The 25667-nt window shown below is 39.5% G+C and overlaps 3 protein-coding genes across 3 annotated transcripts in view; 1 reads left to right on the top strand and 2 right to left on the bottom strand.

Annotated features, from left to right (window-relative positions):
- LOC139456518 (N-alpha-acetyltransferase 25, NatB auxiliary subunit-like) overlaps window positions 1-9315 on the bottom strand; it is a 38349-nt gene extending 29034 nt beyond the window's left edge. The window contains exons 1-4 of the mRNA XM_071238273.1: window positions 9253-9315; window positions 2568-2653; window positions 1834-1972; window positions 101-297 (exon numbers count right to left, since the gene is read on the bottom strand). Of these exons, the coding sequence (XP_071094374.1) occupies window positions 101-297; window positions 1834-1972; window positions 2568-2653; window positions 9253-9307 (477 nt within the window). The 5' untranslated portion in view covers window positions 9308-9315. The remainder of the gene's footprint in view (window positions 1-100; window positions 298-1833; window positions 1973-2567; window positions 2654-9252) is intronic.
- Window positions 9316-13286: 3971 nt separating this feature from the next.
- On the top strand, window positions 13287-19949 carry LOC139455820 (uncharacterized). The gene is made up of 4 exons (XM_071237370.1): window positions 13287-13605; window positions 15163-15334; window positions 16572-16694; window positions 19045-19949. The coding sequence occupies exons 1-4, from the start codon at window positions 13325-13327 to the stop codon at window positions 19255-19257; spliced, it is 789 nt and encodes a 262-aa protein (XP_071093471.1). The 5' UTR covers window positions 13287-13324; the 3' UTR covers window positions 19258-19949.
- A 1640-nt stretch (window positions 19950-21589) lies between these two features.
- LOC139455821 (mitochondrial import inner membrane translocase subunit Tim10-like) lies at window positions 21590-25572 on the bottom strand. The gene is made up of 2 exons (XM_071237371.1): window positions 25422-25572; window positions 21590-23774 (listed from the first exon to the last, which is right to left on the bottom strand). Exons 1-2 carry the CDS (start codon window positions 25496-25498, stop codon window positions 23570-23572), a joined length of 282 nt encoding a protein of 93 aa, XP_071093472.1. The 5' UTR covers window positions 25499-25572; the 3' UTR covers window positions 21590-23569.
- Window positions 25573-25667: the final 95 nt, after the last annotated feature.

Raw genomic sequence — 25667 nt, forward strand, 5'->3', positions numbered from 1 at the left:
AAAACAGAATACTCAGTGTGTCAGCTTGTACAAAACATAAGGAACGGGAGAATTATTCTGCCTTGACCTTCACCTTTGACCTTCACCTCTAACCTCTCACCTGCATGATGATGCTCATCACAGCCCAGAAGTAGTAGGGGTTCTTCTGTGGCCGCAGCTTATGCAGCAACATGGCCGTCTGTTGCTGTTTCTTGTAGTCGCCGAGGCGCACGTGGGCCATGAACAACGCTGACAGGATTTCCTCGTTGTCAGGCCGGGACTTGTGGGCGTTCTCGTACAGGTCGGCAATCAGCTCCACTGTGCCAAACAAACAAGGAGATCAATATGGATTGTGTTGTTTAACACCACTCACAAATATTCCAGCTATATGATGTATATCATCAAGCCTAGACAATGCAAACTAGTGATTGATATTATGAGCAACAATGACACACAATCAACCAAGTCTTACAATCTGACACATAAAGTCATCTCTTATAGATTGTTTGGGACCTATTCTACCCAGAAATCTCTATGGAGTATTTATGTTCTACCCCAGAAAACAACATTCAACCCAGGATTATAACTTAGGGCTAGTTAGGTCCTGTTCCCCTTTCCACTGGTCAATATGTACAAGTAGCTACAAGTCACTCCAACATGACTTTGTTAAGTAAGGATAAGATGTATGGATGAACAATTTCTTTATTACAATTAAGAGCGACGTTTCGATGTAGGTGCCTCCTACCTGTATATATACTTGTCAACCATACACTGTATATAACTTGCTTGATAACAGTGTTAGAACCTACACTGAAACGTCACTCTTAATTGTAATCAAGAAGTTGTTCATCCATAAATCTTATACTTACTTAGTACTCCAACTTCTAAATGCCTATCAAAGAAGTTAGGACTTTGTTAAAATCCTCAATTATCCTGTGTATAAAACCACCAAATCCTTGTTCTAAACTGTAAAACTGTGAAAGACACAAGTTAAAAATAGCCGTCAAATGAACAAGAGGTCACTTCCGAAATGAGGCCAGGGTAATTATCATTATAGAATGAAGAAAGAATACACTAGGTAACTGGGTGGCTCAGACTATGACTGTACTATTGTTTGTTTAATGCAACACTATCTGCTGTATCTGCTATTATTGCTTAATGTCTGCAATTTGACATACCATCTGAGACCAACCTAGGAGTGAGTGAGTGAGTGAGTGAGTGAGTGAGTGAGTGAGTGAGTGAGTGAGTATGGTTTTACGCTGTTTTTAGCAATATTCCAGGGACACCAGAAATGGGCTTCACACATTGTCCCCATGTCGGGAATTGAACCCTGGTCTTCAGCGTGGCGTGCGAACGCTTTAACCACTAGGCTACTCTACCGCCCCACCAACCTAAGAACTTGTTTGTTTCTTGTTTAATGTCGCACTCAGCAATATTCTAGCTATATGACAGCGGTCTGTAAATAATCGAGTCTGGACCAGACAATCCAGTGATCGACACCATGTGCATCGATCCACGCAATTGGGACCGATGACATGCATCAACCAAGTCAGTGAGTCTGACCACCCGATCCTGTTTGTCGCCTCTTACCACAAGAATAGTCGCCTTGTACTGCAAGCATGGGTTGCTGAAGACCTATTCTACCCTGGAACTTCACAGGTTCGGCGGTCTATGAATAATCAAGTCTGGACCAGACAATCCAGTGACTGACATCATGAGAATCGATTTACGCGATTGGGATACGATGACATGCATCAACCATGTAAGCGAGCCTGACCGCCTGATCCCGTAAGTGGTCTGAGATTGTACTTGCTGATACTGGTGCTAAACCTGATACCAGTGCAGGACACTTACTCTTGTGGACTTCCCGGTAGCATATCGACATCGCCTGTAGTGTAGCCTCATTGTGGGGATGCTGAGCATGGACTTCCTGCAGGATTGCCGAACTGTCGTCATGACGACCCAGTCGCAACATCGCCAGTGCTTTGAGAACCTAAGAACATTTGTCATTAAATACACATTTTTCTGAATATTAAATCATGGCCACAGGAATGAATGTCAAAATTATACAATTTCTTGTTACGTTACCATGGTTACTTTGATTTCTAAGTAACCCCACTGTAATAGGAGACAGGCCATGACAAAAGGTCACTTGGTCACATGACACTGCTGAGCTAAACATGCTCAATATACATGTTATCAGACACCTTTGTGAATTCAGTTTAAACAATGAAAAAGCAATAAAATTGTCAAGTCTTAGATGATAGATTTCAAGCATGCTTAAAAAATAGCACAAGTCTGCTCATCTGAAACTGGTAAATTTCAGGGAAGGGCAGTTGACATATTGTCGTGGATCACAACTTTTACCATTAAATAAAAGATGGCAATTCCATAGCAGATCTTTTATTGTGTTCATGTGGACTAGAGAAAACAAAAATTTCATAACCAGAATGGGATGGTTGGTGGGGGATGACCGAAGTTGAAGAGAGCATACATCCCTTTTTCAGAAGGATACTTTTCAAGTAAATGTAAATATACTTAAATGCACCCCCACTTTCCAAACAGAAGTATCTGTGCTAGTCATGTACCTTGGCACACTGGAAATCTTTCTGTTTCTTGAGGACCTTGTCCGCCTCCTGGATTGCCTTCTTGTTGTTGCCATTGTCCAAGCAGTCTGCAACAACAAATACACCAAGATCAGAGATTTATCTGGCATTCAAAACTAAGTACCCTTGTTGGCCATCTTCTTGAGACAAGGGAGTTAACTGACTGTAAAAGTCCAGTTTCCACAACTAGGCTGGAATTTTGTGGCTCGATCATAGCGCCACCAGTGGCGATTATGTCCCTTCTATTGACCAATCGGATTCCACCTCTCATATCACCTGCATTTGCTTAAAACACTCAAGACGATCTGATTAATAATTCTGGGACACCAGAAATGGGCTTCGAAATAAGGGGAATGGAACCCAGATCTTTGGCTTGGCGAGTGAACACTTTAACCACTAGGCTTCTCCAGCACCCTACAGAGAGTAGGGATGTATCCTGGATTTTCATGTGATACATCATACGCCTACCCTGTATCGATTCATGATGTAATTCTGTAAACAATTTTCCAAATGAAATATTTACGAAGTTCAACAATAACCATGATAAAGTGGCCTGATAACTACCATAGCTACTGGGGGAAGTTTTACCCTACTGCTGAAATAAATGCTATGTCTGACTGCATGATACCATAAGCATTACTAGAACTCATCACAAACTTAAACATAGATTGGTTGATCGCCAAAACCTCTAGTTAGTAGTCCCGTGAAGATCCCGGGGTAGAATAGGTCTTCAGCAACCCATGCTTGCCGTAAATGGTAACTATGCTTGTCTTGAGAGGCCACTAACGAGATTGGGTGGTCAGGCTTGCTCACTTGGTTGATACATGTCATTGTATCGTAATTGCTTAAATCGATGCTCATGATGTCAATCACTGGATTGTCTGGTCCAGACTCGATTATTTACAGACCGCCGTCATATAGCTGAGTGCTGCATTAAACAACAAACAATCCAATCTAGTTAGCATGGTGATATATCAAGGCCACTTTTCAATCTTCTGTGAAAATATTCACGCAAAAACATCACAAATTATTTGCAAAATGTATGCCATATTGCGATATGAAACAATACGTGAGGTAGGAATGAGGATTTGGAGTGAGCCAATGAACAATGCCTGAGTGAGACAATGCATGTTGTTAAACACTGCAGTCGGCTATACTCCAGCTATATCAAGCAGACTGTAAATAACCAAGCTGAGACTAGGGAAACCGGTGGCTGATAGCATGAGCATGAAATAAACGAAAATAAGTTGTATCAACGTTTGTGATCGAAAATCGGACAACTACACGATAGAAAACGCCACCAACACATTGTAGTTATGTGCTTGTCGTAAAAGGCGACTAACGAGATCGGGGGGTCAGGTTTGCTGACTTGGTTGATACATGTCATCGATCCCAATTGCGTGGGTCAATGCTCATGATATCAATCACTGGATTGTCTGGTCCAGACTCGATTATTTACAGACCGCCGTCATATAGCTGGAATATTGCGGAGTGCGGCATTAAACAACAAACCAACCAACCAACAATGTAATTAAAAAAGTAGAAAACGTGATTTTTAAAAATCTTTTTTTGTTTATTGAAAGACTTAATTGTTTATTGTGAAGTAATCTTATCTCTGTGGCCATTGTTATTTGCAGCTATATTAGCCAACTCGTCTTACATCAAAACACGAGCCGGTGTACTCGCAGGCAGATGACCATGGAGTACGCTGATCACTGTGTCAGATTAACAAGACTGATTAATGTGGTGAATTTGGTAATTCGTTACAAATTAGATATCTCAAGACTCATAGTCGGAATGCGAGCCTGTCGGATTAATGAGTATAAATAGCACTGATTTTATTGGTTCCCATCATTTATGTCAGATAAAGCTGATTGTCAGATTAACCTCAAATTAAAATATCTCCTACTTTTTATTCATAATATATACATATGAAACTTGTTACCATGGAAACTCAAATTATTTTTTTTTAAATCCCACAAATTCAAAAGGTAATAGTTAACCCCTCGATCTAACTTTGTGCTAAGTTTAGGGAAGAGATAGTGTACGCTTTTCAAGTTCTGCTCCAGAATTGAGCACTACCACCATTTTTAATCTAAGTCAAGGTTGTTGCCATGGAAACTTGACAAAATAAAAAATCCTAAACTATCAAAAGGCACCAATTCACCAGTAGACCTATCTATATGCCAAGTTTGGTAAAATGTAATAGTGTACAGTTTTTAAGATCTGCTCCCAAAATGAGCACAACTGCCATTTCCAGCCTAAGTCAAAGACTTGTTGCCAGGGAAACTCGAAAAATAGTTTTTTTAAGAAATCCCAAACTATTGACCATCTACCACTACATTTATCTCTTTACTTTATTCTTTGCTGAATACAAGTAGTGGCTAGTGGGACGATGCGTCATTGAGGTGTGGTGGGGTTCTGATGATGATTTGTATCCCGTTGCTATGGCTGCAACATCATTTGTACTTTTATTTCCTGAGTTGATGCTCTTTCTTTTTTCAGGTGAATCACAACCTTGAATGATTTGTTTTTTTAATTTTGGGAGAAATCAAATATGCGATCAAAATATAGGCTAGAGGCCAGTAGAGGGCACTGTGAATGTTTGCTATTCATAACCAACAGGGAAATAGAGAATCCAGAGCTCGAGATAAGCTTTTGGTGTTGAGGGTATTTTACCCATGCACTTTAAAATCTAGTCCCAGCAAACTGGTGTCGTGTGGGTTCGAGAGCATTATAGGACTCAAAAATACCACGATACTTCCACAAGAAAGTGTGATGGCAAATGATCATGATGTAACTGTCATCGTGGAGTTTGGCAAGGTTGACGGAATGCCCGTTTATAATTTCAAAATAAGCTGCTGATTTGCTAATCGAATACGCAGGGTTACTTCACAATATTTTGATGATACGCACAAGTTTTATTTTTGTAGCGTATCTGTAATGTTCGTTGCGTATTTATATGCTTGGATTTTATTTTACTGCATATTTCTGCATTTCTGATGAGTATTTTACACAGATACGCAGCTTATCTGGAGCTCTGCAACAGGGAAATAGAGAATCTGTGTAAGCTGGTTGTTGAACTGTTTCTGTGTTTATACCAATATAACCTGAATGTAATGTACCACATGGATCGTGATAAGGGGTTGTAAATTGATGTATCATACCGTGTGTAACTGTTGTGTATTGGGAAACAATACTGTATTGCCATACTGTTACACCTCTACAAATGAGCCAATCCACATGGGAGCTTCTAATTTCTCTGTATGAGCTAATGAAGCATTCTGAACATCCTTTAGATCTCCATGGCTAGCATTACGAAAACCGACACTAACAACCGGACCTATCCTCATGGTCCTCGCAATCTTGAATTACCTGCCTTTGAATTTCTTACACACTCTACTGACCAATCAAACGTTGTGATAAGGAAAAAGATCATGGGTAAGGGAGGCAACTTGTATTGCCTAGAAACCAAAGCTACCACCTGTTTTAATGGACACAATGACATCAAAAAATTTTTTGAGCATTTTCTTTTGCATGTCAGTCAGTTTTTCACTGTTACATTTCATGCAAACACAATTGTAATTAGTTGAATTGGCAGCTATGCTCTTATCGCCAACCCAGCATTGAGGCTGGTTTGTAACTCGCATTCTGATTGGTACGTTAGACCTGGTAGAGCAGCCAATCAGACTGGCTGAAGGCAATCAAGGCTGCGTAATTTGAGATTGCAAGAACCACAAAGATGGGTCCAGTGGTTAGTGTTGGCAGCGTTAGAAATTGGCACTAGTCCTGTAGTCCTTACCAAACTGCCCAATAGTAAAGGTATCCTAAGGACTAGTAGAAATTGGCCCATTTTAAGGGTTTTGCTATATGTTATCATTATAAGGACTAGTGGACAAAAACTGTTAGTTTCTAACCCTGGTTGGTTTAACTTTATCAAAATGCCAGCCCTGGAGATATAGAGGATGTCTTCAGAGAAGCACAATACAGATAAGAACCCAGGTGTCTGCAAGAATTAGCATAACCATTCCCTCATAGACTGACCATCACGCTGACAACCCATAAAGACCTTGAGTGAGTTGGTCTTAACACAGTATTCCAGTTATTCCACGGCATGTCAGCTTGATGTGGGAGGAAAGCCCGAAGTGAAGCAGGCCTCAGAAATTTACCATTTTGGTGAAACCCAGGAGCGTGGGAATTGTGCTGACAAACCAAGAAACATGATCGGGGCAAACTAGGATTTAAAGCCACAATGAAAGGTTTCACGCATAACCAAGGGATGCAACTCTGTATACAGCAAATTGCAGTGCCTAAAACGACTGGGCCATTTGTGGCCCTTCAGGACCTTAAAGCTAATTTGCTAAGACTATCAGTTTATAATAAGTCAAGTGTTACCACAGTGTCTTTAGTCTTATCATGATATGTTGCATGTGATTTCAGAAAACTTCACCTTGCACGAGACAAAGGGTGCATCTTGAGTCATGGATCTATGACATCACATGTGATGTGTTCATGAGCATCTGTTCACACAACATACCAGTATGTTCCTTTGTGCATCGAACCAATCTAATATATCTAGAATACGAGTAATTCTTCATATGGCCCAGTCGTCTAAGGCGCCACAATCTCATTCAAATCAGATCTTAGTTCTTGCTACCGCTAAACAAAGATCTGAAGACATACCATAAGGGGCCATGTCAGAGCGACTTTTCATCCCACCAATCAGTGCGTCGCTTACCAGATTATGAAAGTGACAGTTGGAATGTGATTTTTAATCATGCAATCTCAAAAACTTTAACATGGGGTATTCCGAACAATAGTTACAGGTGAATCCTTGCAATCTAGACCATCTACATGATCTATTAGTCATTCCAGAATGGTTTTTTTGTTCAGGTTTCAAATTTGTAATGGAGAATTTTATCAGAATATGTTTCAAAGCGTAGTCGCCAATTTGAAATTTGTGCCATAAAGCACGAGAAAGCTGCCTTCTGATTGGTCGGTCATTCCATTGGTCGGTCAAAGTTTGTGCAAGGTCGGTCTGACGTGACCCGTAATGGGATGTCCTCAGATCTTTGTTTAGCGGTAGCGAGAACTAAGATCTGATTTTAATGAGATTGAAGGCGCTGTGATTTGCATCCCTTGGGCATGCTAGAAACCTATGATTGTGGGTTCGAATTCCGGTTCGCCCCGATCATGTTTCTTGGTTTGTCAGCACCATATCTGTGCTCATGGGTTTCACTGAAGTGGTAAACATCTGAGACCTGCATCACTTCTGGCTTTCCTCCCACATTAAGCTGACACGCTGTGATATAACTGGAATACTGTTAAAAGCGGTGTTGAAGCTAACTCACTCACTCATCCTCTCTGGTGGACATGGAGACATGTCAACCATGGTAAAGTAATATTTAAATCCTTTGATACATACACATATGTTAGAACTGCTGATACCCCAATTGGAAAGAGGTTAGGAGAGGATGAGTGGATGCAATCCCTTTTATCATCTATATGATGCTTCTAACATGTCTAAGGTTCTTTTATGGGTTATAGCTAAAACAACACCTCAGAAAAAACGTCACAGAGTGAAAACACCACCAATTAGCAAAAACACCACCTTTCCTAAAACGAAGACAGCAACTATTGCCTGGCGCTAACGGCACCATATTTTTTTTAACCTTGGTACTGAAATAAATGACATTTAACTCACATGGTCACTTGCAAACACAAATAATTGTGAAATGTTAGAACAAGATTACATTAGAAATTAGCCTCTACTCAATCTACTCGTCCACTCTAATTGGGAGGCGCAACTAAACTCATAGTGAAAACATTACATGCTTTGAAGTTTTAAGTACCTTTACTCAAATTAACTCAATGTCAAGCTGAAACTGTATTTGTGGAAGACAAGACAATGACAATGTAAATATAGATCTAGCATAAATACTACAACATAACATAATAAAGCATGATAGCATAGAGTCTACATGCTACTACATAAATCTTTATCATTATTAAAAAAAGAGGTGGCATTTTTGCCTGACAATTAGTAGCTGATTTTCACTTGAGGTCCTGTTTTCGCTTGAGAAATCGGTGCCATTTTAGCCTGCAGCCCTCTTTTACCAGGCTTCCAACCTCCATGGTTCAAGATACCTGGTGTTATTGTTATGAACATCTGTGACAAAATAGCAGAAGGCATATCTTCAACAACAGGTCACACAAACACTATCCCGCCATAACAACTACCTAACATGCTACAATCGTAGAAAGGAACAATCATTATCTTGTAATCATGATAATAACCTATGCAAGTGTCAACATTCGGACGTCTTGTGGTAGTATACCACCACTCAAAGAAAGACCAGAAACTATGGCCCGAAAGTAGCCTTCCTTTGAGGCCAATAGCATATCATGGCACCATAAACGGTGATACACAGTAACGTTCTGCACACGAAATAACATGCGAAACATGGAATAAAGGATCAGTTCATGTCGAATGTATAGTAACTGGTATGACATCGCAGTACACAATTTGGGACTCAGTAACCTCCGAGGAAATCGCCATAGACATTGAAATCGCTCCGAGAAAATCACACAGAAACACCCCCTGGGCATTCGGACAGTGTGTTTCCATCCAACCGTTTACATAAGTGATAAGCTTTACGTGTCTTACCATATATAAGCCGCAGTCTCCTTTCGTTCACTTCCACATGGCTACGAGACGCCATTTTGGATAATCGTCTCGCCGGATCTCGCAATCGTGCCGAGACTTTATATACAATTCTCTTTTTTTAATTATCATTTATATTTGACAATTGATAATATGGAAAGGTCCGAAAAGACATTTATAAAACACACACCCATACATATTTTGAAACGCTACACCATTTTAAATATAGGCTAGTCTATTTATAGTATCGCGGATTTTTTAAAAAGTGAGCCCTCTCTTTCCTTGAGAGTCATGACTGCGCCGAAGTGAGAGTGAGTGAGTGACTTTGTATGAATCGGGAGAAATGACCAAAGACCTCGGTTTATCCCATTAATGCCGAGCGCCACGCGCGTTTAAACTATCATACAAATCCTCCAAAACAACTGGCTCCTACAGTAGATATCACTTGGGTGAGAAGACCACCAAGGAGATAGTGCTACAATGAAATTGCATCACAGTGCTGAACATTGTGACTTCATCGGTTACCATGACGTCACAATTAAATGTCATCAATAACCCCCTGCCTCCGAAGCTGGTTAGCCGTACTTTTTACACTGGTTACACCATTGAAAACTTGGATAACAAAATTTGGTCAAATAAAACGTGATGAGAAGCAGCGTCCGGGTAGGCAAAGTAATATATCATCACGGGATTGGCTGCAGAGGAGGCACCAGCCTAGTGCCTATTCGGTACTCTTTTCCAAGAGTTGAATAGAGTGGATTCCAATGCCTGTGTCAAATTTCTAAGAAAGAACAGGTTACGTTTAAGTCTTTTACGGTATGTTACTCTATCAAACACTTGGTCAAAAAGGACTTTTACCAATTTTTTTTTTATCAAAGCTTTTGAAAATGCAACTGAGGCTTAATAACACCCGTGTCTTCTGATATCGAATGTATCAATACGCATATTATCGACTCGTTTTGAGATATATTGATATTTATAGTCACATGAGTGAGATTCTCTTCATAATGGCTAGGTGTCTGGGCAGGACAAAGCCAGTGGATAAAGACGGTATCTTGTGGGGGTCATTGACGGATAAATATGCAAATATAAAGGTCAGGGTGCCATTGTATTAAACAACATTAGCGCTTTGACTGTCGTAAGTCTATGTCAGGGTATTGGAGTTACGATCACCTTAGCTCTAAGATCGCTCTGTACAGCGGCACCCTAGTATGGGTACTACTTTCAGTGCTTACAAACATATATTTTATATCAATCTCATTAAAATCAGATCATTTTCGGACAGGCTAGGCATTTCGTAATGTTTAATTTTTGCGTAATTTTGTTGTTTTTCTGAGTGGTTGTTGTCAGCACGATGCTAAACAATGTATATGGAATCCCGTTAACGCACATGTTTTATACCCATTCTTGGGTAGTGAAATGCATGGGGCTTGCATAAAAGTAAACTTTTGCTTGGAAGCATGCTTTTTGGAAGCAGTTGCGGTTTTGTGACCTGATTCCACACATGTACTACAATATTGAAACCCAAACTTTACTTGTTTGAAAAATACACTAAAACGTTGGTGTCACAGGAACTTTTGTTGTTGAGTTTATTTCAGCCAATCATAAACTCTGTTAAACAATTAATGAACGTATCTCACGAACGCCTATAAAAGGAACTTATTGTTCATATGCGTACATAGTGTACATTTCACGCCCATGCATCATGCTTGATCATGACGTCACATTGCAATGGTTATGACGTCATACTATGCTGACATCACATTTTATCATCCAAAACTGGCTCCCACAGGAGATATCGCTTGGGTGAGATCAAGCGATATTATGGCAAGCCGTTTTCACATTTTTACGGAATTACAGATATCTTGAATTGTTTTAAAGATATCTTGAATTGAATTGAAGATATCTTGAATTGAATTGAAGATATCTTGAATCCAATTGAAGATATCTTAAATGCAGATAATTGTAGATATCTGCAATAAAATTTAAGATATCATGAAATGATTTAAGGCTATGGTGAAGCGTATTACTGATATCTTGAAAAGAATTGCTGATATCTTAAATTCGATTACTGATATCAAAATATGATTTAAAGATATCAAAATATCATGTTTTGTAATGATGTCAATAATTCAATTCCTGATATCTTAAAACTAAATACAGATATCAATTATTAATTATTTATATCTTCAATTGTTGCCATTATTAAAGATGTTACATTATGTTACTTAACTGATATCAATAATTTATATAAAGATATCATCAAAATTATTAATTATATCTTTAATTGGATTTTTGATATCAATAACGGTGAGAATTAATGATATCTTGAAATGAACTAAAGATATCTCTAATTGAATTAAAGATATCTGTTATTGAATTAAAGATATCTGTAATGCATTTGCGGATATGTATAACTTATTTCAAGATATCTTGAATTGAATTTAAGATATCATGAATTTATTTCTAATATATTTATATACTGAAGGATGGTAATTGTTTAATGATATCTTAAATACATTTAGAGATATCACAAACTAATTTGTTGATATCACGGTAACATTTAAAGATATTAGTATTTTAATTATGAATATCAGAAATGAATTTAAGATATCTTTAATTATTTTTTTATATCTTAAAAACATTATTGATATCTTTAAATAAAATACCTATATCTGTAAAACAATTGAAGATATCTGTAATTCAGTAATAAATGTGAAAACGGGTTGCCATACGATATCTACACTGTAGATATCGCTGCAATGAAATTGCACCACAATGCTTTGCAGACCATTGTGACGTCATTGGTTACCATGACGTCATGATCAAATGACATCACTAATGGCTCTGCTACTGAAGCTGTTAGCAGTACTTTTTACACTTAAGACACTAATTATTGCTGTCTACAAACTGAAAAAGTTGGAAGAATGATGTTGGATGATAAATAAAATCTCACCCTTGTGTCTTTTGATGTCACAAGGGTGAGACATCGTTGATAAAAGTGGAAAAATCCTCGGCAAGCCTCGGAGTTTTCCCACTTTTATCAACTCGTGTTGATATATTTGATATCAAAAGACACTCTGTTGAGATTCTCTATGTAACAGTTATGCGAAAGTACAACAGTATGACACACATGGAAGTGTGGTAATTTCTTTATTACCAAATACTTCTTATTGAGCTCCCTTTTAGAAAAACGACCACGACCGCCGTATCAGAAAACCACAATTGTCGAATGACGTCAACAATCTTCAGGTATGACGTCTTTTCTAGTATAACGTCATTACGACCAGATGACGCAAACAATACATTGGTGCTCGTAATGCGATTTTTGAATTTGTGCATATAAGATGTTTATGAACTGGGTTATTTCTAACCCCATTGGTAATAAGTCGCAGAATATTCTTGAAAAAAAATGTTTATGCCAGAAATACCTTTTTGCAAGTTGTGTTTGTTTGTTTTTTAAATTAAAAAAATGTTAGCTGCAGCCTGAAAAATCTCCAGTCTCCATACAAAATCCAAGTATATCATATATCCTTTCTATTTAATTATCATAACAGAATGGATATATAATGCTCTGAATAGTTATCAGAAATCGAGGATAATTATTTATAGACTGTCATCATATAGCTTGAATATTTCTGACGTTAAACAATATTCACTCACTGGTGATATTACGGGTATAAAGCGACATGTTAAAAGATTCCCGGGAAGAAAGCAAAAATCTCTCTCTCTCTCTCTCTCTCTCTCTCTCTCTCTCTCTCTCTCTCTCTCTCTCTCTCTCTCTCTCTATATATATATATATATATATATATATATATATATATATTTAATACATGAATTTTTGAACCACGCTGTGCATGTTTGGTGGATTCGTATATTAACATCTATTTATAGTATTAAAACGGGAAGTTGCATGTGCTTCGGCAACAACGCATACTCCACACAGTGCGTGCAATTTATGTGAACCCAATCGCCTGATACGAAGAGCGCGGCAAGGAGTTGTTACTCTTCTCTGCATACATTTGACAATGTATGGGTCGTTGCTATTTTACACAGGTCGATTTCCTTCTTGTTCATGGTATTGCACAAAGTATTGCACAAACGGTTGACATTCGGTACTCGTACATATGTTTGTTGTCAGCTGGCTATTCGTGCACTTAACGCAGGACTATCTTTCGGAATGGCGTGTGCTACCCCTTCTGTTAAAAAACAACTGACAACTGAGCCATACGCCGATCAAAAACAACACTGGCCAAAAAGCGGCCGTCACATTCTGGCCCAGTACGACGAGAATTCAGTGGTTGTGTATCAAGCTTTCAACCCGTCTATCGCCATTTATGCAGTGGAGCATCAGGAGTAAGTGTACATCTTTACACCACCGATTAAGTGTACACCACCGATTAATCTGAGACCACATGAACTCGTCATTGGTCAGTAAATAAAAATATTTACCGTAATCAACGTAATAAGCGCCCTGGACCCTCTAAAAATTAGAAATAGGCGGCTCTTACTAGAATGTAATTTTGGTGAGAAAAAAAACCCCAGAGTTGAAAGATTGTAAATTTCGTTGTTTATGCTGACAGTGTGAAATGATACAAAAGAAAAGTATGTGCGTATCATACACGACAGATATATTTTCCAGAATTTAGTTTCCCATAATTAAGTGTGCATATAACACACGAGTGCATATTATACACGAACAAATAAGTCTTATGTACATTGATCAATCGGAAGGGGTGCTAACTGGGATTGTTCACTAGATAATAGATTACTATTCTATTAGCAAATATCTCCGTGGGCGCTTATTAGAGCGGGGCGCTTATTACGTCGAATACAGTACCCTTTTTGTAATGCATTTTTATTTACTGACCAATAACGAGTTCCTGTGTCTGTGACTTGGTCTTTAAGTGAGTTCGCTTTAACCAGAGACCAACAAATAAGAAGATTTTATGCTCCTTTCTTTTAACGCTGCTTTGAAAAGTATTCCAGTCATATACACGGTGTGTCAGCTTAATAAGGGAGGAAAGCCCCAAGTAATGTAGGTCTCAAACGTTTACCACTTTAGTGAAACCCAGGAGGACGGGTATTGGGGTGACAATGCAAAAAATATAATCACGGCGAACTGGGATTCGAACCCACGATCATAGGTTTCTGAGGTGCCTATGGCATTCAACTTTTTGCACAGCCAACTGTGACACCTTAGACCACTGTGCCACCTGTGATCCCAGTCTTTATGTAATTAGGCTTTAGCTTAGAGCTGCAATTGTTGTCAGACAGTCAAAGACATGACCCACGTCTTGACTCTCTGACCCCGTCGCGGCTCTCGGCAAGGCTGGATTCTAATCAGGTCTGACAGCCATTTGGGCGGACTATGTAGAAAGGTAAACAAATCATTTTGATTTATCTGTATACCAATACAACATGAGTTATTGAACAAGCAAAACAATAAAATTAATTCCAACTTGCTTTGGTTCACAACAAACCCAAACATAGCTGCAAAATTGTAGCAATGTACTGCTATCCTTTTATTGTCCAACATAGTGAGTGAGTGAGTATGGTTTTACGCCGCTTTTAGCAATATTCCAGCAATATCATGGCGGGGGACACCAGAAATGGGCTTCACACATTGTACCCATGTCTGGAATTGAACACAATTTTCGGCGTGACGAGCGCCACACTCAGCAATATTCCAGCTATATTGTGTCAGTCTGTAAATAATCAAGTCTGGACAAGACAATCTAGTGATTGACATCTACGTGATTGGGATCAATGACATGAATCAACCAAAACAGCGAGCCTGACCACCTGATCCTGTTTGTCGCCTCTTACGACAAGCATAGTCCCCTTTTACGGTAAGCATGAGTTGCTGAAGACGTATTTGACCCTGGATCTCACATGTGACTACTGTTTCAGGTTTGGTGGTGACAACTTCAGTTACACCCGCATGTCATGGATCAAGACCAACTTCCTGTGGATGATGTATCGATGCGGCTGGGTCGCGAAGAAGAACCAGGAGAGAGTGCTTGCTGTCACCTTAACACGCGACGGCTTTGAGGAGATACTCGCAAATGCCTACACAGTCCATGTAAGAACACATAAGTAGAATGTTTGAAGGGTGTGGACATTTTTCATCCCTATAATAGAAAAATGCTTGATTATCCCAGATCAGTGCACTACCCTAGCTTCGTTTCAAGACTGATAATTGTTAAAAATAGCCATCAGTGAACCTTGACACGTGAGGTGTGTGAGTGAGTTGGGTTTAACGCCGCTTTTAACAGTATTCCAGTTATATTACGGCGTGTCAGCTTAATGTGGGAAGAAAGCCCGAAGTGATGCAGGCCTCAGACGTTTACCACTTCGGTGAAACCCACGAGCATGGGTATGGTGCTGACAAACCTAGAAACATAATCGGGGTGAACTGGGATTCGAACCCAAAATCACAGGTTTCTGGCATGCCCAAGGGACGCAACTCTCTACAGCAAATCACGGCGCCTTAGACGACTGGACCACCCGTCCCCCCCTACAGCTATTACAAACAGTATTGCCATGACAATCTAAGATATGTTCTATTGCCCTTGCAGCATTTGTTTTTTGATTTGGGAGCCAAGTGGCTCTTTAAATGTTTAGGAGCTAAACCTAATTTTTATACGCTAACCTTTAAAATTTTCCAAGGAACCAGACTGAGAATCTGAGATAGGAGTGAATGAGTATGTTTTTTTACGCCTCTTTTAGCAGTATTTCAGCAATATCACAGCAGGGGACACCAGATATGGGCTTCACACATTGTAACCATGTCGGGAATTGAACCAGAGTCTTCGGCATGACGAGCGAACGCTTTGACCACTAGGCCCCCTGAGAAAGAACATATGTTCTCCTGGGTTTTGTAGTGAGAAATCTAAACATCTTCTGTTTTTTTCTAAAAATATTGCATTCCAAGTGGGGTGTGCACTTTATGCATGAGTGTGCAATAGGTAGATATAGTCGCCAGTTACATATATTTTAGGTAGCCAAAGTGACGAGCAGTAGATGAAATTCAGTCACCAATCATAGATTTAAGTTGTATTAGCCACCAACATGGTCGCTACTTAGAGGGCTTTGAGTATACATGTACTTACAAAATCTGGGCGGTCGGGTAGCCTAGTGGTTAAAGCGTTCGGTCATCACGCCGAAGACGCGGGTTCGATTCCCGACATGGGTACAATGTATGAAGCCCATTTGTGGTGTCCCCTGCCGTGATATTGCTGATATTGCTAAAAGCGGCGTAAAACCATACTCACTCACTCACTCACTTACAAAATCTCAGAAAAAAATTTTGCAATCAGTTTCAGAAGTCACGCAATGTAAGGACAGAAGACATTGAAGTACGACTACAGTGGGACCCTGATCACACTCCTACAGGAGGGAAGGTGGAGCGAAGGGCTATTCAGCTTGGCCTCAAAGGAAATGTAATTATTTTTTTATCTTGTCTTTGGTTTGGGCTATATCAATTTATATTTTAAAATACGGCATATCCATTTATGAATTATATTTGGTTATATCATTTTATTTATGAGGTTATCTGCATTTATATCTTATGTTGGGTTATATCGATTTATTCATTAGATTGTATGCATTTATATATTATGTTGGGTTATATCGATTTATTTATTAGATTTTATGCATTTGTATATTATATTGGGTTATATCCTTTTATAGTACAGTCAAGTCCTGTTAATCCGACATGGTTGGTTGCATATGATTATGTTGGATTAACGGGTAAATGAAATTAAGTTGTATCAACATTCGTGATCGAAAATCGGACAACTACACGATAGATAACGATTCAAGCATGTAATAAAAAAAAAATATAAAAAAATATTCATATTGTTATATTACATTGTTGGCGGAATATGTTTTCTAGTCATGCAACCTCTAAAGCTTAACACAAAACTACTGTTACGGACCGTATGACTTATTCAACATAATTTAAAAAGCATACTTTCTAAGTAGCTAACGTTGACTTCCTGTTAGTCATTTCATTGGTCGGTCATAGTTCGCGAAAGGTTGTTCTGACGTGACCTGTAATGGGATGTCCTCGGAGATAGCGAGAACTTGTATCTGATTTTAATGAGATTGAGGTAATCTAAGCATGTGATTAAACCTGTTTTCTTTATTTAAGGCACTAATTGTTGAATGTTAAGCAAGTTTATCTCTGCAGCCGTTTTAATATGCAGCTACCAGCCGACTTGTTTTGCATCAAAACACGGGCTGTGTACTCATGGGCAGATGACCACGGAGTACGCTGATCACTGTGTCGGATTAACAAGACTGATTAATGAGTGATTTTGGTAATTCGTTGCAAATTAGGTGTGTCTGAGTCCGAGTGCGAGACTGTCGGATTAACAGGTCTAAATAGCACTGATTTAATCGGTTCCCATCATTAGTGTCGGATAAAGCTGATTGTCGGATTAACGAGACTTGACTGTGTATATGTATTGATAGGTTATTTCCTTTTATATACCCCTTTGGGAATTCAGGACAGAATAGGTCCTCTAGACTAATGCTTGTCCTGAGAGTTGACTTAAATGAGGAGGGGGCACGGGTGGCCCACTCGTCTAAGGCGCCGCGATTTGCTGTGCGGAGTTGCGTCCCTTAGACACGCCAGAAACCTATGATTGTGGGTTCGAATCCCGGTTCGCCCGACTTATGTTTCTAGGTTTGTCAGCACCACACCCGTGCTCGTGGGTTTCACCGAAGTGGTAAACGTCTTAGACCTGCATCACTTCAGGCTTTCCTCCCACATTAAGCTGACACGCTGCGATATAACTGGAATAATGTTAAAAGCGGCGTTAAACACAACTCACTCACTCACACACTTATATGAGGATCAGATGAATACACTAGGTGACCTGGCTGATTGTGTGTCTTCATATCCTGATGATGTGGGAAGCTGTTCATGACATCAACCACTGGTTTGATTCATCAGCTCTTGATTCTCTACCAGTTGCCATAATTTAACAAGAATATTTATAGCTGCCGTGTAAACCAACACATTCACCCTCTCACTTCTACAGGGAGGAAGCTTATCATGTTTCCCTGTACTTGTATGACGCTATGGGTAGTTTAGTTCCTAGTTCCTCCGTGAAGGTCCAGGTCGAATTGGTCTTTAGCAACCCTTGCTTTTTGTACTAGGCGCCTAATGGCATCGGATGATCAGACTCTCTGATTTGGTTGAAGGGTGACATGAGATCCCAATGATTGATGCGCATTATGTCAATCACTGGATTGGCTGGTCCCGATTTGATTATTTATAGACAGCTGTGATATTGCTGGAATATTGCTGAGTGCAGCGTTAAACAACAAACATGCAAGCCAGTAATACGTATCACATATTTTAAACACGGGCAAACAAAGAAAGAAATAAACCGTAACACGCTTTATTGTGAAAGAGTGAGTTGGGTTTTACACCGCTTTTAACATTATTCCAGTTATATCACGGTGTGTAAGCTTAATGTGGGAGGAATGCACGAAGTGATGCAGGTCTCAGATGTTTACCACTTCGGTGAAACCCACGAACACGGGTATGGTGCTGACAAACCTCAAAACAAAATTGGGGCGAACTAGGATTCGAACCCACAATCATAGGTTTCTGGCGTGCCCAAGGGATGCAACTTTGCCCAGCGAATCGTGGCGCCTTAGATGACTGGGCCACCAGTGCCTCCCTTATTGTAAGAGAAGGTTAGGCCTATTAGATGGTACGTCATTATGCAGACATTAAGGAATTATACCATATACATGTTTATATTTTTATTCCAGATGCTAAAGAAGTATGGAAAGCAATTCATTGTGAAAATTGAAGACATTACACCATTTGTGAAGGAACAACATCAGATATTGAACGAGAAGGGTCAATGGGAGATCCACACCCCTAGTGAAAGAGTCTACAACGTCACCGACCAGGCCGTGGCACAGAGGATTGCCCTGGACTTTCATGAAACTGGGCCAACTCTGGTCTCTTCAACTTCATGAAACTGGCCTAACAACTCTCTCCTGTAGGTGCCGAAACTTGTCCAAGTATTGTCTGCTGAAGGTCATGAAGCTGGGCCAAATATTTTGTCTCCTGAAGGTGATGAAACTGGTCCAGATATTGTTTCCTGGAGGTGATGAAACTGGTCCAAATATTGTCTCCTGGAGGTGACGAAACTGGTCCAGATATTGTTTCCTGGAGGTGATGAAACTGGTCCAAATATTGTCCCCTGGAGGTGACGAAACTGGTCCATGACCTTCTCCTGAAATTAATTTAAGTTGGCTGAATATTGACTCCCAGTGGTGATGACATATTAGATCTGGTTTATTTTCTCATTGTTGAAAAGCATTTTATATATACATTTTTAATAAAAACTGAAAAATCTAAAAAGAAGTTTTAAATGTGAATTTGTTTTGTGATATTTCTCATGTGCAAGGAGTAATGTGTTTTTCTTCTGTATTATGCAGAAAATATTTGAATATAAAATTTCAGCAGTTCTTTTTATGAAGTGACTTTCTTTGACATCTTAAACTGTTGACTACATACCCAGGTAAGCTACAACCGATGCCAGGGGCAATACATACTTTTGTATGAAATAAACACAAATTTACCAATTATTGTGACAAACTGAATTTTTCAGTTTCTACTTTCACATTTCTGTGCATTAGTCTACCTTAAAACTGAAGAAGACATTTTGTTGTTGAACTTATGAAAAAATAGCATTTTTGGATGGATACATGTCATTTTGTTGAAAAGTTTATTGTTAAAACACTTGATTTTGTTGATATTCATATGCAATAAATGTATCAGAAAGTGATGTGTTCATTATTTTCTTAGAGACATTTTTTAGTGAGCAGTCCAAACAGAATGACATACAAAATAATTTATGTTCTTCTTGCAATCGCCCAAAACAGTGATAATGTTAAAAAATGTTTTACTGTTTTTATTTTCGTGTAAACTATTCATTATCTTCTTTCTCTGAAACAGATCAAACGTTCTCTTGATTTAGAAGTTCCAATTGTCTCCATGGGAAAAAATATCCAAATATATATTTTAAAATTACCATGTTTATATAAAAGTACCACACCTCTTGGTTGATGTGTGTGCAAAAGAGAGGGCGAGTTCTATTTATAGTATCAAACAGGAAGTTCCATGTGTGTGGGGCATTAAGGGGCTAAAACAAGGACTGGTCGGCTCGGAGTCAGTATACTGTGTCTGAGTGGGGTATTTATGTTAAACTGCGGCATGGTATCTCCGTGTGCTAGCACTATAAATCGGCATCAGTCCGGACTAGTACAAGCAGCCACACACGTGCATGCACGTCGCTATGTAAGTGCAATAATCTTGGACGCGATGTTAAACCCAATTTCACCTCACCGTGAGATAGTACTTTTTGTTACCCTGCCTAGTGTCAGTATACTGTGTTGGGTATCCATGATAAACTGCAGCATGGTATCTCTGTGGGCTAGCACTATAAAATCGACAGAAGTCTGGATTAGTACAAGCAGCCACTCACACACACGAGAACACAAACTACAGTTTCAATCTTTTTATTATTGCGCAGTTGTACAAACAGCATCAGATTGTGAATTGGAAAATAGTATGAATGCACTGGTCAAAATATGTTATGGAATGACAGCATTATATATCTACATAACAACAGGGAAAACACACTTTTCTTTAATATTATATAAATTAATATTTCACGTCTGGTATGTCTAAAATTCATAACTACATTCCAAGTCTATATATATCTCTAGATTTACATAGAATCTGCATGAACTTTATCTGCTTCTGTATACCACATGAAGACACCATTAGACATTTCTTCAGTACATTCACAACCTGGGAAGAGTCATATGCAACTCTGAAGAAGTTACAATCTCATTAAAATCAGATCTTTGTTCTCGCTATCCCTGCACAAAGATCTGAGGACATCCCATTAAGGTCCACGTCAGAATGACCTTTCATCCAACCAATTAGAGCGTCGCTTATCAGATCATTTTACACGGGGTATTCTGAACGACAGTTACAGCTTTTATGATTATGTCCATACAATCTAGGCCATCTGTAAGCCGTTCCAGAATGTTCTTATCAGTTTTATTTTTTTTAATCGAGAATACGTCAAAATATGTTTTGAAGCGTACTCGCCAGTTTGAAACTAGTTTCGTAAAGCTCGAGAAAGCTGCCTTCTGATTGGCTAATGTCAATTTTTTGCCAGTCATTTTATTGGTCGGTCAAAATTCGCGAAAGTTCGTTCTGACGTGACCCGTAATGGGATGTCCTTAGATCTTTGCTTAGCGGTAGTGAAAACTAAGATCTGATTTTAATGAGATTGAAGAAGTTAGGTACCACGCGATTCATTCATATTACTATGGTACTCTAGTTCATCTATTTTGACATAACAGATTAACTATAGTAATATGAAAGTAAAGGGGGTCCTTAACTTCTTTTGAGTAATAAATGAATTGATCATGTTTTTAAGATGCTACAGTTGAACAACAGGTAGGGATGGCTGCTGACTTCAGATGGAGGGATGGAGTCCAATGCTGCAGTCAAACAGGAGAGGCTAGTTCTGAGTTATAACACTGCATTAGCAAAACAGTGGTCCCCGTGTTTGCACTTCTGCCGTTTTGGTCGAGCCAGGTGATGTCTGTGTCTGTTTCTGCACATCTGCTCTTCCAGCCAGGTGATAGCAGTCCTCCTGTCTCCGAGCATCTACCGTGTGTTCCAGCCAGGTGATAGCAGTCCTCCTGTCTCCGAGCATCTACCGTGTGTTCCAGCCAGGTGATAGCAGTCCTCCTGTCTCCGAGCATCTACCCTGTGTTCCAGCCAGGTGATAGCAGTCCTCCTGTCTCCGAGCATCTACCCTGTGTTCCAGCCAGGTGATAGCAGTCCTCCTGTCTCCGAGCATCTACCGTGTGTTCCAGCCAGGTGATAGCAGTCCTCCTGTCTCCGAGCATCTACCCTCTGTTCCAGCCAGGTGATAGCATGAGAAAAAGGGGAGCACAAACCCTACATTGCATCCATCTCTGAAGTCAGCCTATGTATGAGGACTTATGGCTTAAAGCAACACAAACTATTACCAAAATTAATACAGTAATATGCACAATGAGCTGAAGGAACACCTCTATCGCTGGCCACAACATGATGTACAATGAGATACCGTGGTAGATCCCTAATGCACCCAGCACCACTAAAATTGTGAAAAAAGAGCAACATAATGAGAGGTTTTTTATTATCAAGCACAGGGGGGCATGGGTGACCCAGTTGTCTAAAGTGCCGCGATTTGCTGTGCAGAGTTGCATCCCTTGAGCACGCCAGAAACCTATGATTGTGGGTTCAGCGGTCGGGTAGCCTAGTGGTTAGAGCGTTCGATCGTCACGCCGAAGACCCGGGTTCGATTCCAGACATGGGTACAATGTGTGAAGCCCATTTCTGGTGTCCCCCGCCGTGATATTGCTGGAATATTGCTAAAAGCGGCGTAAAACCATACTCACTCACTCATTTATACAAAACAGAAATGTGTACAGTACTTTAACTGTATATGATGTTTATTTCAAAACATGTAATGTGATAGGGACACTAACAATTATGCCAGGATAAGTTTTCTTCTTTTCATAAATACTCTGACTAAGTTCTAAGTAATGATCAATGCCGTTCTCCAACCACACACTGAGTGACAGGACGACGGTGTGATGCTACAGTATACTTCTCGACTTCACATGCATCTATCAACATCGGTTTCATATGTGACCACCACATTCTGACCCGCTGTGATTGCCACAACAGCAAGACGTGTTTGATTGACAGCCATAAATGTCACACTTCTACTTTTCACATAAAATGTATTCTATTCAAATGCATTCAATCATCAACGATGCTGCGTAGCCATGACAACATTTTAACATGTATATCATTTCAGGATGTGGTTCTATGCCCCTACATCCCCATATGTTGTCAGTGTAAGTTTCTACTTCCAACTGTCAATCACTCATCTCAAATACTGTATTTTCTTGTGTGTTTTACGCACCTGAGTACAATGTGCAACCCCCATTGTTTCAAGAAAAATTGCTGTGTCAGCAATATATGCACAGCTTTAATTTGGAGAAGGGGGAGTGTGAAATATACACAGGAAATGAAGCATGATGTATGACATTTGATTGACAGCTATGCAATCGCTTTCTGTTTCTACTAACATCTATCTCTCTGATGAAAACCAACATCTGGCTACACACCTCACCACACGTACATGCATCACATGAAACTCATATATACACCATGGACAATGTCTATTTCGTTGCTAGTTCGTTGCTAGGATTGATTTTGCATTTGTGATTGAAGTTTCTTCATCGTGGCCTCATCTTGCTGTGACAAGGACGTCAATTTCTTGCCAATTCGGTCGTGGATTTCCAGATACTTCGCGACGCATCTGTCGATACACACAGCTTCTCCTTTCGTCAAGTCAGGATCTCGGTACTTGGCGGGAATGCATTTCTTCTGACATGCGTTCGTCATCCTGAAAAACACAGGGAGACATGTACACCTTTGCTGTGTGGATAGGGTGCAGTTTACAAGTTTGATGTTGACATACCTTTTCGAGACATACCTCCTTACCGCCTAAAAGACATGAGTGCATAAACGTTGACATCCTCTAGTTAAACCACTGATGACATCATGCTATTGTTGTTTCATTTGATTCTGAGCCAGGCATTCACAGGCCATTCATACTGGCCAAATAAAACTGATGCAACTATAGGTCATTATAGAAAATTAAAGAGAAATTATAGATCAACTATCACATGGTTTATGGCTTGGAGAAACCGCTCGAATCAGTTGATTCTGATAGTATAATCAATGAGCACCAGAATTTTCTGGATTCTACAACTGGAATCAATAGATTTTCACAATTGCTCCATTTCAGATTATTGTGTCAAGCAAATCCAATCTAATTAAAATCAGATCTTAGTCCTCGCTACCGCTAGACAAAGATCTGAGGACATCCCATTAGGGGTCACATCAGAACGACCTTTCATCCGACCAATCAGAGCAACCCTTACCAGATCATGAAAGTGACAGTCGGAATGTGATTTCGAATCATGCAACCTCGAAAACTTTAACACGGGATATTCTGAACGATAGTTAAGGGCTTAACGACTGAATCAATACAATCTAGACCATATATTAGCCATTCTAGAATGTTTTTTTGTTCAGGTTTCAAATTTTTAATCGTGAATTTGTCAAAATATGTTTCGAGGCCCAGACGCCAGTCTGAAATGACTGCCGTTAAGCACAAGAAAGCTGCCTTCTGATTGGCTAATGTCGACTTCTTGTCAGTCATACCATTGGTTGGTCAAAGGTTCACGCAAGGTTGGTCTGATGTGACTTGTAATGGGATGTCTGGCGTGCCCAAGGAATGCAACTTCTGTGGAGCACTTCAAACACCGAGAACCCTTTATAACCTCCAGGAGTGAGTGAGTATGGTTTTACGCTGCTTTTAGCAATATTCCAGCAACATCATGGCAGGGGACACCAGAAATGGGCTTCACATGTTGTACCCATGTCCCGAATTGAACCCGGGTCTTCAGCGTGACGAGCGAACGCTTTAACTACAAGGTTATACCCGACCGCCTCTTTTAACCTCCACGAAGGGGAATCCCGACTGTGGAGGAAATTTTTTTTTGAGATTTTGGGAAAACATTTTCATTTGTTTTATGCAATTTCCGTTATTCATTTGGGCCAAGCATTTGTGATTAGGTATGTCTTAAAGTATTAAACTCAGCAAAGTTGCTATGTTGTCTTTACTTGTCCTTTGAGAGATACTTTCCTAGGACTTTTGGTATAACTCTGTGCAGTTGGATACCATGTATCTTCGAGTCTCTATCCCGATTTCATATTATTATTACGATTACATCATTCGTATCATCATGATAATATTTTAAGTCTGTTGTCTGTAGAACAATCGTAAAATTTTAACTTAGAATGGTGGTGGTGTCTCTGTGATGCTTCAAACCCGCTTAGGTTCTGAACTGAAGTCAGATTTCAGTCAAGATCGCCCACTGACTAACAATCTCAAAAAGAAAATTGCCATTTTCACTCGTGATGATTGTGGGGTACCTTAACTTATTTAGACTATAAAATTTTGACCGGAAGATACAAAGATTACCTGTTATACATGTCAGCCATCATTTCAATTTCGAGATCAGCAACTAGTTTCATCTGTGCATCGTTAAGATTTGCCATTTTTGTTGATGTTTGTGTACAATATGCAGTGAGATTGGACAACACACGTGCAGCAAGGTTACAACATGTAGTAATTGAGGGTGATCTCCCTTAGTCTCAATCAACAATGACCAATGGAAAGAGAGCTTTCTTGTAAGGCACAACCAATCGTACTCCCTGTACTATATCG

Source organism: Haliotis cracherodii, unplaced genomic scaffold, assembly GCF_022045235.1.
Source record: "Haliotis cracherodii isolate W230 unplaced genomic scaffold, xgHalCrac1.p SCAF_11, whole genome shotgun sequence".
Lineage (NCBI taxonomy): Eukaryota > Metazoa > Mollusca > Gastropoda > Lepetellida > Haliotidae > Haliotis > Haliotis cracherodii.